Consider the following 20859-nt stretch of genomic DNA (forward strand, 5'->3'; position numbering starts at 1 on the left):
ATCTAAAAAGTTAATTTGACTCTTGCTAATGTCTGAAGTAAATTCCACCCCCCATGTGTTTGCATTAATATGTTTAAGAAAAAAAAAGTAGTTCCTCCTCTGTACCACCCCATACAAGAAGGACATCATCAATATATCATTTATATAGTATAAGATTCCTTTCCCAGTTACCGTCATTAAAAATAAATAGGTGTATAAGCCATAAATACATTGACGTAACTGGGAGCAAATTTTGTGCCCATTGCTGTACCTTTTTTCTGTAAATAAAAAAGATCTTGAAACCAAAAACAAATATTTTCTAATATCATCATAATACCTTCAATGATAAAGTTTATCTGTTGAATGGAAAGGAAATTTTTACTTTCCAAAAAGAATCTAACTGCTTGGCATCCTATATCATGTCTGATTATGGTGTATAATGATTTCACATCACAAGACACCAAAAAGAAATTCTCTTGCCACTTGATATTTTGTAGTTTTCTGCTTCAGATTTACCCTCTAAAATGCCTATTATGAACACCAGCCACTTTAGCATTTTTTTATGTCTTTGTAGCGGAACCTTAAGTCTACTTCTCTTTAAGCTGATGTTTCATCTGTCCATCCTCTCTGTAGCAGTTGTCCAAAATACAGACCTCTGGTCTTAATACTGAGACCATTCCTTTCCTGGTAAAGATTGGTCCCACAGCATCATGAAACTGTGGTATTTAATTTGGTCCACTCACCTCTGTTCTCACTGATTCTTGACATAGGATAGGCTTTCTAAGATGATACATTTCATCCCCACTAAGGAATCACTGCTGTTTAACCACTGCCTTCCATCTGCAAACCAATGGTCAGACCCAAAGAACTAATTAAACCTTCGAACAATACATCAGATTTTCATACATGGGAACTTCTTCACTCTGGCTACCTGGAGCCCTCCCTTGCGGGACGCGGCCAGGGCTGCATGTGGCTGTTTACTAGGTGGAGCTTTTTACCAGTGAGTCATTATTAATACACATACAAATGTAAAAGAGGACAAAAGCCCACAAAATAATACAATCTAGCCACTACCAGTCAATGTAAAAATGAAGTCCTAATAATCTTCCTAACATCTGGATCCAGCATCCATTATATTCTTCAATTGACATTTCTTAGAAAGTACACCTTTGTAGTATGAGTGGGCTGGGTTCCCAGATTAGATTGCAAACATGTATATTGTGCACATAACATGAAACAGGGAGTCAAAATGCTTGCTGCAATTTCATTTTGCTTTACTGTGCAAATGCAATGTGTTTCTCTTGTATGTTGCCTACTTTAGTTTGGTCTACTGGAGGTTAGACAAAATATTTTAGTCTAAAATGCATATATTGAAATGTAAGTATATAAATGTATATATATATATATATATATATCAGACATTTAGTCTGAAATGTATATGCAAAAGTGTATCCATTTTAGTGATCATACAAACTACGTACCTCATTGAATAGCTTGAAGGGTAGGCTGTTCTATAGCTTGAATGTAGAGTTTTCTGTGAGATTGTATTGTAAATGTACAATCATTGTATGCAGTATAGTCAGGTCAGTGAATTGCTTGCTGTGCTTTTTTCAGTATTTCAACCTCAATATATATCTTCCTTTTCTATGGACTTACATTCTTCATTTACACCTCCTATCCATATTAAGATGCTGATTGTTGGAAAGTTAAATGTAATTTGTAATTAGATAATGATGGCTCTACTACAGGCTGCTACCAATCTGACCTTCCACTAGGTGAAATTTTAAACTAAATATCTCCAAAACATTTACACTGATTGTGTATAAAAATTACAAGCTATAGGCAGTTTTACTAAATTCAACTATTTATGTCAAAAAATGTCAGAAAATTATATCTAATATCCAAAGCTTAAAAAAACAAAGAAGGAACTGCCATGGAATGAAGCTGAAGTGGATAATAATCTTGTTAATTTGAGTTTCTAACCATGGCTAAAGAGTTTTTGATGAAGGAGGGGGAAGACAATTTAAAAAAATGTGTGGAGGGATTAATCCAGTATTTTGTGTGAAGCAATTAACAAAGGGATTGAAGTATTTTAAACCTCATTGAAAGAGGTGTTAGCCTAAGTGAATTATATAATTAAGTTTATCAGTATGAGCCTGAAGCTGCCTTTCTGACATAACAGTAGAATCCTTTCTTTAGACCCTTTAAAAATGACACACGAAACATGGACAGACAAGCATATACTAAACACTCCCAGTAATTTAGATCAAATAAAATATACAGTACGTAGAGCTTGATATTTTGGTCCAGAAATACAATTTCACTGTGACCACTTTTATATCTACTACAACAGACTATACGGCAAAGTTGCTGGATGGAAACATAACCCAGTATAATTTTTCATATTGCCTTTTCACTTTTTTATGTATACATTATACAGCACCCTATGTAAATGTATATATTTCAATACTCAGTAATATGCGGCCTTCTTACATTCTATTTATTAAAAACGTTGGAAGGGTTCTGTGAGTTCCTCTTTGAGTTGCCTTATTTCACATATGCGGCCAATAGGGACTACTAATGATAGATTTTTTTTCCATTGTTTCAACAGCTGCAATTTTGGATGACCCTATGGAATGCAGCAGAGGAGAAAGACTTTCCATAACATTGGCTAAAGACAGAATAAACCAGGCACCAGAACGGCAGGGGAAAGCCAAGTTGGAAGTGGACATTTTTGAGCTCTTAAGAGATAGTGAATACGAGACTGCAGAAACTAGTAAGTACTCACTCAATACAGTAGTTTTACTCTTTTATAGTATTTTTTTAGTGGCTTAGAATTATTAATATAAATTAATGAATGGTACAGAAAAATCTATCTATTCAGTGTAGCGATTCCCCTGTAATAACCAAAAGCATTTATAATGACATTTTCATTTAAATCTTAGTGTGTATGTGTAAGTATGCAAGTGTGTAAATATGTGTGTGCTAGTGCAAATATCAGTTACCAGACAAGGGTCCATACACTATTAACCCCTTTGCATCCGGTGACACAACATTCCCCTGCTGCATGATCGCTCTATGAGAGCAACAGTGCAGCGTTAACCTCTACCAGGATCAACGCCAGTGGCCTAAACTTGTCACTTACAAATGATCTGATAGCTATACATATTAAAAAAATATATAAAAAGAAGTTTGAAAACTGAAATGCACATGTTCCAGTTTTGACTACGCAATGTCTGTAGAGCCCTGCTGCCTAAATAGCACAGGGTAGCATGTAGTTGTGGGGATAGGAGCTAGGTTTCACAGAAAGGTCACCTATTAGTTAGATAGAGGGTTCAAAAATTCAGGCTAGAAGTGTAAAAAAAAAAAAAAAAAAAAAAAAGCAGCTAGCTTATATAAATTAGAAATATCGTGGTGCGCACGCGCGCCGTTTAGTGATTTGCCGCGCAAAAGGCGGGAATTGAATTTGCGCTATAAATAGAGGGACTGAGGGGGCAGTTTTCTTCATGCCACAAGGTGAACTGCTGGCTGTGCTACTGACCTTTTAGGCTGGTAATATCAGCTGTGCAGGAGAGCCGCGGGCGAAGATGGAAGCTCTTCTGGAAACCCCCCCCCTCCCGTTTATTTTAAAAAAAAAATGTGTATAAAAAAAAAAAAGGTGTACTTTTATTGGGGTTAAAGTTGTCCCGCATGGCATGTACTGGTTATGTGGTGGTTGTCTGCTGGCTTTTAGGGCGGTAGGCATTGTATATATATATATGTTGTGTAAACTCTGGGTTTGGGCCAAGAGTTTCGTTAACCCCTTCACAAAGAAACCCCTATGGACGTCCCGGTACGTCCAGCCAGGCCCGGACTGGGGAAAAAAAATAGGCCCGGGCATTTAAGCCTGAGCAGCCCATATTTATTTATTTATTTATTTATTGTTAAAGCCCACCCTTCATGTACCATCTTTGCATTTAATCATTCACACAAATCATTAACACATTCATTAATGCAGTCTCACAAATCATTCAAGCAATTCATCCACACATGAATTCATTAATTGTCATACGCATTCACACAATTCATCCACACATTTATTCATTCATTCTCATACGCATTCACACTACCCCCTCTCATCATCTTATCTGCCCCTTCTCACTATGTAACCCCCTTCCCCACTTATCAATATGTACCGCCTCTATCTATCCCCTCTCCCCCTTTCTCGCTACCTAACCCCCCTCTGCCCCTTCTCACTGGAGCCCCCTCCCTCACCCTACTTACCTTGTTGCCAGAGCAAGCAGCAACTGTGACCGCGCCTGTGGCAGGGCAGGATTGACTTAGGGGTTATGGAGCTGCAGCTCCAGGCTAGTACCTTAAAATATGGCCGCATTAAGGCAGAGCCCCTTAAGCCCGCCGCAACTGCAACCGGGTCCGCCACTCTAAGGCAGAGCCGGCCTTAGGTGTTCTGGCGCCCTCTGCGGACTACTCCTCTGGTGCCCCCCCATCCCAAAAAAAGAAAGGAATAAAAACTTGTAACAAAACTCCCCTTTCTCACTATCTATCTCCCTGTATCACTATCTACCACCTCTGCCTCTTCTCACGGTTATCATTATATACTGAGGCAGACATTGACGGTGGTACAGCATAATACTTATCACTATATACTGAGGCAGAAATTGACGGTGGTACAGCATAACACCTACCACTATATACTGAGGCAGACAATGACGGTGGTACAGCATAACACCTATCACTATATACTGAGGCACACATTGACAGTGGTACAGCGTAATCCCTATCACTATACATTGAGCCAGACATTGACAATAGTGCAGCATAACACCAATCACTATATACTACGCCAAACATTGATGTGGTGTAGGCCTACCACTTCATTGTCTGGCTTTGTAGTAGGGATGCACCGAAACGAATTCTGGACTGAAACCGAAAATGCAGCATTTACCTGTCCGAAACCGAATATGACCTCCCCACACCATAAAAAAAATCTAACACTTTTATTTAAAGTAAGTAACACACCAAAATAGGACAAAACAATTAAAAAACAATATTATATGTATATATATATATATATATATATATATATATATATATATATATATGATTGTTAACAGCAATCACATCCCTATCATGCCCAGGCATACCCAGATTCCAGGATGTACTCGCAGACTTGGCATGATAGGAGTATGATTGCCCTATCTACCCCTTCTCACTCCCTTCTGCCCCATCTACCCCTTCTCACTCCCTTCTCCCCTATCTACCCCTTCTCACTCCCTTCTCCCTATCTACCCTCTTTCCCCCGTCTCACGCCCTTTTCCCTATCTACCCCCTCCTAACTATCTACCCTCTCCCTCTTTGAAGTTCACTTACCTTTCAGGAGTCCTGCGGTGGGGGTGCAAGGCCTCTGCCTCCCAGATCTGCCACTGTATGGAACAGTATAGAGTGATGGGAGTTATGATGTACTTTTAGAGCATAATTAGATCATGAAAAAGACATTGGAAATGGTACAGCATAACACCCATCACTCTCACACACTTACCAATCCACACATATATACCAATCCACACATATATACCAATCCACACCTATATACCAATCCACACGTATACCAATCCACACACACATACCAATCCACACACATACCAATCCACACGTATGCCAATCCACACGTATGCCAATCCACACGTATGCCAATCCACACATATATACCAATCCACACATATATACCAATCCACACATACACCAATCCACACATACACCAATCCACACATATATACCAAGCCACACACATACCAATCCACACGTATACCAATCCACACGTATGCCAATCCACACGTATGCCAATCCACACATATATACCAATCCACACATATATACCAATCCACACACATACCAATCCACACGTATACCAATCCACACGTATACCAATCCACACGTATACCAATCCACACGTATACCAATCCACACGTATGCCAATCCACACGTATACACCAATCCACACATATATACCAATCCACACATATATACCAATCCACACATATATACCAATCCACACATATATACCAATCCACACATATATACCAATCCACACATATATACACCAATCCACACATATATACACCAATCCACACATATATACTAATCCACTCTCACTGAATATTTTCCTACCTTTCCTCTTTTCTCCTTACAGCTCCTTTTCCTCCTCTTGGCTCCTCTTCTTCACATCTTCTGTCTTCTCTGTCTTCTTCCGGTTCAGAGGGCAACAGCTGCTGTGCGCCGGGGTTTGTTGTCAGATCCCGGCGCACAGCAGCTGTTGCCGTGCAGTTCACAAGGGAGCGGTATCGGAGGTCTTTAACAGACCTCCGGCTCCCTTGAGTGATTTTAAGACGGGTTGAACCCGGCTTAAAATCACTCAAGGGAACCGGAGGTCTGTTAAAGACCTCCGATACCGCTCCCTTGCGAACCTGCTCCTCCAGCGGCGGACATTACTGTCCGTCTCTGGAGGGGTGCCGGGTGCCGCAAGTTGGCACCCCCTGATGAGCGGCACCCGGTGCGGACTGCCCCCCGCCCCCTAGAGTGTGACGCCCTGTGGCCCCAAAGGCCGGTCCTGCTCTAAGGGGCCGGGAAGCCCCCACCAGGGCCGGCCTTAGGGGTCTGCGGCCACACAGGGTTTAAATTAAAACATCGGGGGTTTTTTTCAACTTTATTTAACATCCTCCATGTTAAATAAAGTTAAAAAAAAACTTTATTTAACATGGAGGATGTTAAATAAAGTAAAAAAAACCCCGATGTTTTAATTTATACCCTGTGGGGCCGCAGACCCGTAAGGCCGGCCTTGGTGGGGACTTCCCGGCCCCTTAGAGTGGCAGACCCGGTAGGTAGGGTAGGGGCCTGGAGCTGCAGCTCCATCAGCCCCTAAGTCAATGCGGCCCTGCCGTGGCCCGGCCCACCGGGCAAATGCCCGGTGTGCCCGATGGCCAGTCCGGGCCTGCGTCCAGCCCTTCGTGCAGCGTCAGGGACAATTCCCTGCCGCTGCACGGGAGACCAGGCTGTCGTTTGACAGCCTGGACTCCCCTCTGGCAGCAGAAGCCGGCATCGCCGGCTTTCTGCTGCCCGATCTCCCGTAACAGCTTCCAGCATGAAAGCCGGTAAGCTGCTACGGTTGCAAGTGCCCGATCGCGCAGTTGCAAACGCGCGATCGGGCATTCCCTTCCGGGTTGCGTCACTACTGACGTAAGCCGGAAGGTCATCGGAGGACAGGATATCCCCTGCGGGGATATTCTGCCCTCCGATGAGGCACAGAGACGCTGTGATCTCTATGCAGGTCTGTGAGGGCCTGCATAGAGATCACAGTGTGATCGGTGCAGGGGGGTCGCGGGGAGGGGAGTGAGAAACCATCTCTCTCACACTCCCTCCTGTCCTGAAATGGAAAAGCTGGAAAAAAAAGTTAATTCATTTAAAAAATAATATTAAATAAATCATTAAAATAATAATATAAATAATACAAAAAAATTATAATGTGAGCTGTGATGTCATTGTGACATCACTGGCATGTTCAGGAGGTCCCTAGGAGGACCTCTAACCATTTCTGTGTAAAAATAATATATAAAAAATAAAAGAAATGGAAAAAAATTAAAATTAAAAAAAAATATATAAAAAAAATAATAAAAAAATTATTAAAAAACCTTACTTCCCATTGCCCTAGCATAACATCTAGCCAGTATAACCCTTCTGCCCCCGTTCACAACCCCCAAACCCGTTAAGCCATAGGCATAAAAATTATACAAAATTGTACACCTTATAGTATAGTGAATTAGGTATTTCTGAAATCAGGACACCTGAATTAATAAACTTGGAGGGGATTTTCCATAACTTTACCTAATTTTGTGAGGATTCAGAGGGAAAATGTAAACAAAAATTTGTTTATTTTTCTATTCTTCACTAGTTTTTACTAAATTTCTCATTCTAAATCTTCAGCTAATCATCCAACTATGGTATCAAACGAAAGCTCTATCTCTCCTTGAAAAAACAATATATAGTTCATATGGGTACACTATTCACAGGAAAAGAGAATCATCGCTAAACCGACATACCCCAAAAATGGCAAAATTGCTCTGGGCTTTGAGGTACGAAAAACCCCTGGGATTGAAGGGGTTAAAGATTGTTATTGTGAAATATGTTAATTGGTTAAACTAAATAAAAGTCCACGGCCTGTTTATTCCAAAGAAATATGTGTCAAGGTTACAATATCCCTTACAACTACATGAGAAATATGACTTATTCATGCATGTGGGATATTGCTGTGCTCAGGGGTGTTACTAAACACAAATCAAGACCTTTTTTGTTCTTTCATATATCCACTCAGAAAAATAAACACGGTGAAACCCCAAAGTGGATCTGAAAAATGTTTTCTTTTTTGTTAAACTCATTTTGGAAGGCGCTGGTGTGGAATCAGCTAAAGGCCAATATGCCCCTAACTAGATTCACTGAGATGTCTAGTTTTTAGAAATATATAGTTTTAGGGGGTTACAATGAAATATGGGACATCTACTATGTCTCAAATGAGACGTGGACCCAACAAACTGGTCTGTCAAAATTTCATGTTTGAAAACTATAACGCGCATGTTCCAATTTTGAACACGCAGTGCCAAAGACATGACCTATCCATGCATAAGGGGCATTCCTGTACTCGGGGGCTGTTTCTGAATACAAATCACAAGTTGTTTTAGTAATTTCATGTACCAAGGGAAAACCATTTACTGAAATACTGTGTTTGGATAAAATGGGTTTGTTAAAAATGAAAAAAAAAAATTTTTTACTGCAATGTTTAGGACAGACTGGCGCTAAAATGGTTAAATCAAAAGTGTTAATTTGCCCCCTAGTAAAATACTTTGGGATGTCACCTTTCAAAAAATGTATACTTTTGTTTAGCAGTTTTTCTTTTTCTGGTGGCTTTTGGGGTGTAACGCCAAGCATACTACATCTTTTAAAAGATCTTGTTTAGAAACAGCGATGCGCGTCATTCATATTTAACCCTGTAAGTGCCAAAATAAAATAAATTACCAGGCATATGTGGTGTTTTCAAAAACAGGACAAATACTTAAATACACTTTTGGTGTTTTTTCCCTATTTGCACTGATAAGTTTTTTTCCTTTTCTCCCTCATTTTTCATACTAAATGATTGTTGATATATAATTTTTTTTTCAAAAGAAAGCCATACTTTGCTGAAAAAAACCCAATATATAGTGTGTGGGTGCACTAAATAAGTTAGTGGACAATCAGAGTTGTTTCAATGTAAAAAAATAATATTTCTTTTGTACAGTCTTTTGTTCCTCACACAAATAGCGGAGAGTGCTATTGTTTGTACAAACTAATGTAGACCCTCCTCCCATTGATTATTTTCGTTACCACAAGCACAGATGTTTGCAAGGGCTTTTCATATGTTGAGGGTACAGCCAGCTGGATTTACACGTGGCTTGGTCCTGTGTCAGTTTGTGCTGCTCCAATTCTATGCTTGCCCACTTCTTTAAAGTGGGAGGCAACTATGCAAATATGTTAGCTATGGACTCTTATTTGCATATACATTAATCTTAGGACCTCATGCAATGCGCTTTTAATTTGCTTGTATACAAAATAACAAAATAAGGTGCCTGTCAGCATACAAACATTTTAAATCCCCTGAGCATTTTATAGATAAGGCCCTTGTCCTGTATTCTTTTTCATGTTTTTTCCCAAATATGGTTTACAATTTTCCCTATGTTGAAAATGTACATTGACCATTGAATGACCTTCCATTGAAGCTTTTTAAGTAAAAATTGACAAAATATGTTGAGGTTCAGGGGCGGGCTGGCCCTTTGTGAGGAATTTTGGACTGGCCTGGAGAGGGCGGGAACACAGCAGGATCACGTAACACAGTTATGTGACCTTGCGGTAAAAGCAAATCTACTTGTGCACTGTGCAGGTACCCAGAAAGAAAACTGAGCTGCATGTGAGGTAAGTTGGTGAGAGACAGTGAGGGAGTGAGATGATTAGGGATGAGTGTATATAGTTAGAATGTATGTTTAAGTCTGTGTAAGCATAAATGTGTATGTGTGAGTGTGAGTGAGCAAGCATGAATGTGAAAGTGTGTGGAAGAGGCAGTGCATGCTAGCATGTATCTCTGTTTCCAGTCATTTTTCAAGTAACTTATGTTCTTTACCACTTTATTGCAGTGTGCCAGATCCTCCCCAAAGGAGTTTTGGGTGTCCTGGGCCCATCTTTTAGCCCATCATCAAGCTCCATCATAAGCAACATCTGTGGAGAGAAGGAGGTTAGACCTCACTAGCCAGGTTGTGTAAATGCATACACTCACTGTACCCCAATCTGTTATTCAATAAATTGCTATGCCATCATGGTTTAATATATCATATTTCTTCTTTTTTTTATTTTTCTAAATCTCTTTATATAAAATATCATTGCATATCCCTCTTATTCTTTTAAACATTTCCCTGAGCTTTGTTTTTTCTGACTTGTTATGATCCTCTGTTTTAATAATACTCTGTCATTCTTTATTTTAATAATAACTTGTTGTAAGTAGCCTACTTACCGTCAAACCAGCTAGACAAAACATAAAATATATTATGATGTAAAACAGTATCTTCCTCATCCCTGGACCAGAGTTTCCTCACAGGCAGAATTTTCATATGCTTCTACTGTTTTTTGTGTTTTCCAGACCACAAATTTCCATTGTACCATTTATATTAAAACAAGACGACACAATGATCTTGTGATTGTGTAAGACAGCGAGTGAGCACAATGTTAGGCACCGCAAATTAATGAAAACCCAGAAAATAGTTGCAAAATACCCATGGGTCAATTCACATACATACAGTTGTATGATTCATTAGCTGTTAAATTGTGCATTTGGATTCATATGAACTTTAAATTTAACATATTTTGTGTACTTCATCTATTCATACAATTTCCCGAAAAAAAGGAGGAATCGCCAACAAAACCAAAGAGGGAATGTGAAACCTGTCAATATTAGTTATAATTTTGTTCATTTGTTTTGTTGCCATTACAACCTATTTTGGCAGGAAATGTGGGCAGGGATTGTATGTGGGAGGATACAGAATAAGTGATTGATAGATAGAAGTAGCCAAGATATTTCCCATTCTACAAGTAGTGCAAATGCGCTATTAGTGCAGACATTAGATTGGTGGGGAGATTTTAATAGCTGCATAGATTTGCAGACAAACCAATTAAAGACAATTTATTGTCATACTTTGCATTGCAGCAAAATGACCCCCCCCCAATGCTTTTGATTTAATAATTGCTTATTGTGAGGGCTTTTTTAATTTAAAACCACAAGGCATTTCCTCAAACACCTGGGTTGTGTTTCATTAGTACACTTACAAAAGAGACTCAAATCCCATCAGCCCAAGAAAAAACAAATGTCTGTATTAGGGCTGCATCTAACGATAATTTTCATAATCGATTAGTTGGCTGTGTAGGGAACAGCTCACGCATGGGGCGGCAATGACAGTCTTCACACCGGTTTCAAACGTAAAGCGGGTTTATTTAGATGCTGTAGGCACAGAGCACCTTATAAACAAAACAAACTCTAAGCCTGTCCGGCTCTAACTAAACATCCGGATACCTCTCTACAAGCCAAGGTCTGGCACAAAGCAAAGTAAAAGGTTTTGCATGGGTAAAGCTTCATACCTGGTCGGCTGCAGCACTGGCTGTAGCTGCTCCTTCACTCAGTTTCTCCTCTCTCTGCAAACCTAACAGCCCTCTCCTTTAAGGCTTCCTCTCCAGTAACGAGCTTAGGAAGCCTCACCTGAGAGCACCTGGGTTTGCTACCATGCCTGGCTGAGGTAACCAGGTGAGATATATATCCCATCAACCACTCTCCCATACACTTTACCACAGCTGTTTTTTTTTTTTTCGATTAATCGGATAAAAAAAATAAATGTACATTTTTCATTTATTTAAAATAATTTAAGAAACAAACAGGATGTTAAAAACAAACAGCAGAATAAAAAAAAATTGAGAAAAATGCATTTATTGTTTTTATTTCCCAACCTGCCACCCCAGTTATGCACATTTGAGCCCAGGCTTGCCACACTGCCTCCCAGATATGCCTTATACCCCCAGATAAACCACATACCACCAGATATGTCACTCTGCCCTCCCCACATGTGCCTTATACCCCCAGATATGCCAATCTGCCCCCGATATGCCTTATACCCCCAAATATGTCACTGTGCCCCCAGATATGCCTTATAAACCCTTAATGCCACTGTGCCTCCCAAAATATGCCTTATAACCCCCTATATATCACTGTGCCCAAATATGTCCCTCTGCCCCCCAATATATGCCACTCTGCCCCCCTGATATGCCTTATATCCCCTTAATGCCACTGTGCCTCCCAAAATATGCCTTATAACCCCCTATATACCACTTTGCCCTTGATATGCCCCCCAGATATGCCTTATACCCCTAGATATGCCCCTCTGCCCCCAAATATGCCACTGTGCCCCCCAAGTATGCCTTATAACCCCTTTTATACCACTGTGCCCTTAATATGCCCCCCCACCACCACTGTGCGTAGACAACCTTTGCTTCTGGCCGGCACTTTCGCTGGAGCTTCTGTGACTGAGCACCGGAAGGTCATGTGACACCGGTGCTCCATCATAGAAGCCCCAGTGGAAGTGCTGGCAGTAGCAGAGGATGTCTGTGCGCATCGCACAGACGGCCACCGGCTGCCAGAGAGAATGATCCAGGTTCCCTGCAGCGCTGCGGCAGATCCTCCTCTCTGTCAGCAGGCGAACGTTGCGCAATGCGCGCAGATCACCTCCGCTGTGCTGGCCGATACTTCCGCCGGGGCTTCTATGGTGGAGCACCATCATAGAAGCCACAGCGGAAGTGGAGGACAGTAGCGGAGGATGTTTGCGTGCATCGCACAGACACCCCCCACCGGCTGTCAGAGAGGATGATCCAGGTCCCCTGCAGCGCTGCGGGGTATCTGGATCTTAGTGTTATTATCCGACCTCAATTTGAGGTTGGATTATAAAATAAGGGGTATTTTTCAGCGCATTTGCTCTGAAAAAACCCTCATCTTATAATCGATAAAATAGATTCAACTAATCGATAAAGAAATTCGTTGGCAATGATTTTCAGTAACGATTATATCTATTAGTTGTTGCAGCCATAGTCTATATTGTGGTGGGAAAAAAATATAATTTTGACCCAACGTTAAGGTCATACAGGGACAAGCTCATACTCTAAAGTAGAAAAAAGTAGAACACCAAGTGACCTAGTGTTGCGAGAGACGGAATCCAGAATGTAGAAGGATACATAGTAGGAGGCATCCAGTACAGAGACAAAGATAAATGTAAGCCATGCCTGTAGGGTCCACATTTAGGCTTGGTCTAGTGGTACAGGTGAGTAGGTGGATCCAGGTGACAGGTAGGCATGGCAAACATTGCGAGCACAAAACAAAGACAGGAAAGAAACACACAGGCCAGCTATAGGACCTAACACTAATGAAAACACATAATAAGTTTAGTTTATCATATGGCCATAATATGGAAGCTTGCCAGCACTTTACATCAGGCAAGTCCTAAGACTTACCCTAAACTAAAAACGTAACACCTAAACCAAAACAGGAGAAAAGAAGCAAGGTGCTTACTTGTAGCAGGTAGGCAACAAACAGAGTAACAGGATGGAGCAGGTTAAATGCAACCAGCAGAGAAACACAAAGTTAGGCACAGACCTTCAGAGAACTGGTTGCATACTACTGCAGTACAACTTAAATAATCTCCCAAGTGCCATGTACCCATTGACACAAGAAATATAGTTATGTAGCATACCTGGGGGGATCCACCCCAATTAACACTCATTTGGGGGATGCCCAGAGTGCCAGGGGATGGCTGAGCAGATGTCTTTGCTGCCCCACGGCTGCCTAACATGGGCCTGCAGGTTATCCCTGTGGAGCTCGCACACCTGCTTCCCTGGGTGTCACAGGGGGTATGCTGCTCGACCGCCCCCTCCCCCCCCCGACCAGTGAAAACCGCAGGAGAGGTAAGGGGGTGCGAGAGTCTGAATGGGTAAATTAATGAATGAGGCTGTTTCAGGGGCAGAGGCCTACCATGTCAATGTCTGGCTTAATATATAGTGATGAGAGTAATGCTGCACTACCGTCAATGCCTAGCTCAGTGTATATCCAAAATAAAGAAGGAGAGGCTCAGCACTCAAATGATAAGGTGAGTTTATTTCACACAGGCAACGTTTCGACGCACAGGTCTTTCTCAAGCCTTAGAAACATTAGTGCACACATTCAAATATTTATGCAACAGCAAGTGATTAAGGGGTCGGACACACCCGATCCTACATAACAATTTAAAGTGACAGTGCAAACTGACCAGTCTATATATAAAGTGACAGTGCAAAGATAGCCAGTCAATGTGTATATATAAATAAATAACATTATATAAAAAATATGAATAAATATGAAGGTGAAGTGATAAATATACTACAAATATATATATATATATATATATATATATATATATATATATCTATTATATAAAAAAGTGTACACAAGTTTAAAATCAACACTGTACTACAAATACAGACACTATATGATCTAAAGATATTACTGTAACAAAACTGTGGTATGATAATATACAATATTAAAGATCGGTCTGTCAACGCAGTGGCACAAATATTATATAATCTCAAAATTTACAAAGAGGCATTAAATAAACCTACAGGGCCATCAGCCGAGCTAAAATAAGGAGAATCTAAAAGAGATAAAGGATAATGGTTAAGTTAATAAATAGGAATATCTTTATATAAAAGTATATATTTCCAAAATAATTTGATTCCCAATCATCCTAAATGTCTCGTATTAGGGCAAGGCTTTCACACAAGCTAACAGCCTATGACACTTGGTATTTCCAAGTAGTCTCCCATCCACATACTAACTAGGCCCAGCCTTGCTTAGCTCCCATGATCAGTCAAGATCGGGTATATTCAGGATAGTATGGCCATAGGCTCACAAGAATGGCATTAAATCCAGTTCCCTATTAAGTCCATTTGGAAATAATGTATCCAATTCATAAATCCACCATACTTCACGTTGTTTTAAAATATTAACTCGATCACCCCCTCGGTTAGGTCTAGATATCTGTTCAATAACACGAAATTTAAGGTCCGTCAATTTATGTTTCAACTCATCAAAGTGGGATGGGACCGGTAAATCCAATTTTCTTAATTTGATGGTGGATTTATGTTTGGAAAATCTATTTTTGATCTTCTGTGTAGTTTCTCCTACATATAAAAGGTTACAAGGACATGTGAGTATATAAACTACATAGGATGATTCACATGTATAATGGGATTTAAGATTGTACCATTTATCTTTCTGTGGATGTTTAAATCTGTCCCCCTTCAATATATCAGGACAGGCCACGCAACCTAAACATGGAAAATTGCCACATTTTTTTAAACCCATAAACCGCTGTGAATTATCACATTTAACATTTTTAAGTTCAGCGTGGACCAATTGATCCCGAATAGTACCACCCCTTCTATATGCCATAAGAGGGGGCGATGCAAACTCTTTTATCATTGGGTAGCCATCAGATAATATATGCCAATGTTTTCTAAAAATCTTTGTAACATCTTTGCTATGGGTACCAAAAGTGGACACAAAAGCCAGTCTGTTCTGAGGAACCCTATGAGTTTTAGATAACAAATCCACTCTAGATGTTTCCTTAACTGATCTATATGTATCATTCAATAAATTTGGGGGATAACCCCTATCTAAAAACTTTTTTGACATGTCTTTAAATCTCGTTTCTTGTGTCTCCTCATCAGAAACAATACGTTTTACTCTAATAAATTGACTTTTTGGTAATGATTTTAACAATCTTTCTGGATGGGCCGAGTCATATCTAAGAAGATTGTTTCTATCAGTCGGTTTAACTTATATATCGGTTATCAGAGAGTAATTTTTTCTTTGGATCATAGTATCTAGAAAGTTAATCTTGGTATTATCACATGTCATCTCAAATTTAATATTATCCGAAAATGAATTAAGATTAACTAAGAATTCCTGTAAGGGTTCAAATGGGCCCTCCCATATGCAAAGTATATCATCGATGTATCTATACCATATTCTAACATGTTGATGGTATGCTGGGAGTTGATATATACTTCTCCTCAAACATGCCCATGAATATACCCGCATAGGTCAGGGCCACATTCGAGCCCATAGCTGTACCACGAATTTGTCCAAAAAATCTAGTATCAAAACGAAAATAATTTTCATATAGGACCAAATGTAATAAGTCCATCAAGAATTTTAAAGAAGCTCCATTATATCCCAATTTTTTAGCCGCTGTTTCCATAGCATTTAAGCCATCCACATGGGGAATAGAGGTATACAGACTTGCTACATAAAAGGTCACTAATATGGCCTGATTTTTAAGTTTAATATCTGCAATTTTATTTAACAAATCAGCAGTATCGATAAGATATGACGGAATCTGAATGAGAAAAGGGCGAAAGATCCTATCCAAAAATATAGATAATGGACTAAGTACAGAGTCCACCCCTGCTACAATGGGCCTCCCAGGAGGTCGGGTCAATGATTTATGTACTTTAGGTAAAATATAAAGGACAGGTGTCATAGGAAATTCTTTAATCAAGAAATCCTTTAAGGCTCCATCAATGATATGATTCTGTACTGCATTATCCACAATATCAAATATTAACCTTTTAATCTTTGGAAGAGGGTCTGCATTAAGTTCACAGTAGGTGGCACTATCACTAAATTGATTTTCTTTAACATAATCAATCTGATTCATTACCACAAGTGAACCCCCCTTGTCAGCTGGCTTAAACACCAATTTATCATTAGATTCTAAATTTACAAGAGCCTGTCTATCCAATTTGGAAAGATTATATCCTTTTCTATTATGATGTTCATGTGACATAAGTGTATCAAGCTCCATCTCTACTAATTTAATAAACGCTTCAACTGGAGCATCATTTACCTGAGGCATAAATTTACTTTTATTTTTCAAACCATATTGTTTTAATTTAAATGCCACATTATCATTATCAGTACCATTGGCCCGATGTGGAGTCTTAGAAAAGAACACCTATATATATATAGTGATGAGAGTAATGCTGCACTACCGTCAATGCCTAGCTCAGTGTATAGTGATGTGTTATGCTGTACCATATCTGTTCAGTAAATGGTATTTATTTAAACTTATGAATAAATTAAATAAGTTCATAATTTATCTTTTCAGATTTCTATTTTTTGCCAATATTAATTTTTTGTGGGTATCTTTGCATTTTAAGGTGGAGAGGGGTGACATATACAGGATCCGCCCTGGTGGCAAATACTCTAGGCTCCTTACACTCAAAAATATCAAGGTGGATAATGCATATTTAAAAATGAAATGTCAGAATGTCTAGACCCCGCTGTAAACGGATTACATTTGAATCCATTGCATTCAGTATTTCATAAGGCTTTTCATTGCCCACCAATTCCTTACATATATTGTCAACATCTTTTCCAGATCTTACAGTAGATACTTATAAATCTGCCTCACTAACAAGAATTAGTGCACCTTTAGGCCCTTTAAAATAATTCTCTCTCAAAATCTAATAATTAGTTCTACAATTCTACAAATCAGCATATACCTTGGATTTCTTTTCTGAATCTAAAATCCACCAAATGTCTTTATCAAATATTACAGCAGTATGTACAGACTGAAGAGGTATAATCAAGATTCATTCAATGGAAATATACTTAAAACTTCATCCATATCCAGCTTTTAGTAGTGACCCTTTATATTTAATTATTAACCTGAAAAAACCTTGACATACTAGTTCAGTGATGGCGAACGTTTTTGGGCCTGAGTGCCCATTTTTGTGCATCAAAACAAGTTGCAGACCTCAAAGTGCCAATACTGCATATTAAACATGGAGAGGACGTTTTTTCGGTACAAAATGTCTATACACAACAGTATGCATCAATATAACATATTAATAGAAAGAGATTATTTTAGGAAAGGCAGTGGGACCCAGGGGACATTTCAGAGGACTGTGGGAAACAAGAGATGCAAACTATTGAGCTTAAATAATAACAACAGAGAATTAAGTATTAGCTCTTTCCAATATCTGCGGTGGGAGCGGGAGGCGTCCGTCTTCCCGTGGTGCGCGCTTCACAGCTGAGCGCCGGAACAGCAATCACATTCCTATCATGCCCAGGCATATCCAGATTCCAGGATGTACTCGCAGACTTGGCATGATAGGAGTATGATTGCCCTATCTACCCCTTCTCACTCCCTTCTGCCCTATCTACCCCTTCTCCCCTATCTACCCCTTCTCACTCCCTTCTCCCTATCTACCCCCTTTCCCCTGTCTCACTCCCTTCTCCCTATCTACCCCCTCCTAACTATCTACCCTCTCCCTCTTTGAAGTTCACTTACCTTTCAGGAGTCCTGCGGTGGGGGTGCAAGGCCTCTGCCTCCCAGATCTGCCACTGTATTGAACAGTATAGAGTGATGGGAGTTATGATGTACTTTTAGAGCATAATTAGATCATGAAAAAGACATTGGAAATAGTACAGCATAACACCCATCACTCTCACACACTTACCAATCCACACATATACCAATCCACACACATACTCATCCACACACACTCATCCACACATATACACCAAACCACACATATATACTAATCCACACATATACACCAATCCACACATATATACTAATCCACACATATATACCAATCCACACATATATACCAATCCACACATATATACTAATCCACATATATACCAAACCACACATATATACCAATCCACACATATATACTAATCCACACATATACACCAAACCACACATATATACCAATCCACACATATATACTAATCCACACATATACACCAATCCACACATATACACCAATCCACACGCATACCAATCCACACATATATACTAATCCACACATATACCAATCCACGCATATATACTAATCCACACATATACCCATCCACACAAATATACTAATCCACACACATACCAATCCACTCTCACTTAACGCTTTCCTACCTTTCCTTTCTTCTTTCAGCTTCTTTTCCTCCTCTTCGCTCCTCTTCTTCAGTTCTTCTGTCTTCTCTGTCTTCTTCCGGGTCAGAGGGCGCGGACAGCGGTGGGCGCGACTTCAGTGCTGTGCGCCGGGATCTGACAACAAACCCCGGCGCACAGCAGCTGTTGCTGCGCGGATCACAAGGGAGCGGTATCGGAGGTCTTTAACAGACCTCCGGCTCCCTTAAGTGATTTTAAGCCGGGTTCAACCCGGCTTAAAATCACTCAAAGGAGCCGGAGATCTGTTAAAGACCTTCGATACCGCTCCCTTGTCTGCCAGTTCCCCAATCTGCCTGCTGCCGCTTGCCGGTTCCCCAGTCTGCCTACCGGCTCCCCAGTCCGCCTGCCACCGTCATACGGTTCCCCAGTCCACCTGCTGCCATCAGACAGTTCCCCAGTCCGCCTGCTGCCGTCAGATGTTCCCCAGTCCACCTGCTGCCATCAGACAGTTCCCCAGTCCGCCTGCTGCCGTCAGACAGTTCCTCAGTCTGTTGTCAGTCCTGTTCCTGTAGAGGGTGCCTAGGAAGGCTATTGTTGCAGCAGACAGCTGTCTGCATCCAGGTACATCTACACTTGCCTTTCCCATGCAGGGTTCTGATCCCCAACCTGTCCCTGCAGAGACTCTTACCAGACCTGGAAACTGCAGTCATAGCAAAATCTTCCAGCCTTACTGTGGAGACTGCAGAGACACATTTTCCTATATCCCTCCATCAGCAGCAGGTAATCCCGCTGACCACTCATATAGAGTAAAAAAGGGAACTTTTAATAATTGATCAAGGAAGGGAAACACCTACAATCCCTGCTATCTGTGAATCCAAGCGCCTCACAGGACATTAGATGCAGGGTGGCTTCTGCTAGAGGACAGCATTGGGAGGTGGGTCCCGTGGGACCTGCCATAAAACTTGCGGATGCGGGCGCTCTTGCTGGGGCTGCGGGCGGTCAGGCACTGTACCTGCGGGTCCCGCGCAGTCCCGCAAGGCTGTCTTCTCGCTGCTCCATTACAGTGTCTCCTACCTTGCTCTGCCCAGGAACAAGGCGGAGTCACGTGATGTGACATCACTTCATGTGACTCCGCCTTGTTCCTGGGCGGAGCAAGAGAAGAGACGCTGTGAGGGAACAACTTGCAGGACTGCGCGGGAAATCAGGTAAGGAGGCGGACGTGATTGGCCACAAATGTGGCGGGAGCGGGCGGGATTGGCCACAAATGTGGCGGGAGCGGGTGGGAGTGGAACACCCACATTGCGGGAGCGGGATTAAAAACAGCGGGAGCGGGATTAAAAAAGCCGTCCCGCGCAGGGCTCTAGCTTGTGCTCAAGACCTTCTTCATAAAATACCAGTAGCAACCAAGCCCACAGTCAAGGTCCCCAACAAATTCAGGGCTGCACTTGCATCCTCTCCCTGCCTTGGTACCATAATGTGCTCTACAATTATGCACCTAGAGGCTCTCTCTGCTGAAAAATGGGCTACATGGAGGAACCAGAATCATTGATTGTATTGTGGGAGAAGGGCCAATACATAGGTTTCTGTCCTATCAAACCTCAAAGGATTCTTCCTGCCCTCAAAGTGAAAACTGACATCAAGCAAATGTCATCCAACAGAGATAATGCTACCTTGGCACCTACATTCCAGAGCTCCGACAAACAGTTATAAGCCCCAATGTATAACAGGCAAAAACTGAAGGATACTCCTCAGCGACATGTTCTTACAGTCAGTACTG

The 20859-nt window shown here is 40.9% G+C and overlaps 1 protein-coding gene across 1 annotated transcript in view; it reads left to right on the plus strand.

The window, feature by feature from the left end:
• GRIK4 (glutamate ionotropic receptor kainate type subunit 4) overlaps positions 1-20859 on the plus strand; it is a 249989-nt gene that overhangs the window by 120755 nt on the left and 108375 nt on the right. Inside the window, exons 3-4 of the mRNA XM_053452347.1 lie at positions 2591-2755; positions 10191-10288. Of these exons, the coding sequence (XP_053308322.1) occupies positions 2591-2755; positions 10191-10288 (263 nt within the window). The remainder of the gene's footprint in view (positions 1-2590; positions 2756-10190; positions 10289-20859) is intronic.

The sequence above is a fragment of the Spea bombifrons genome, chromosome 12 (genome assembly GCF_027358695.1).
Source record: "Spea bombifrons isolate aSpeBom1 chromosome 12, aSpeBom1.2.pri, whole genome shotgun sequence".
Taxonomy (NCBI): Eukaryota; Metazoa; Chordata; class Amphibia; order Anura; family Pelobatidae; genus Spea; species Spea bombifrons.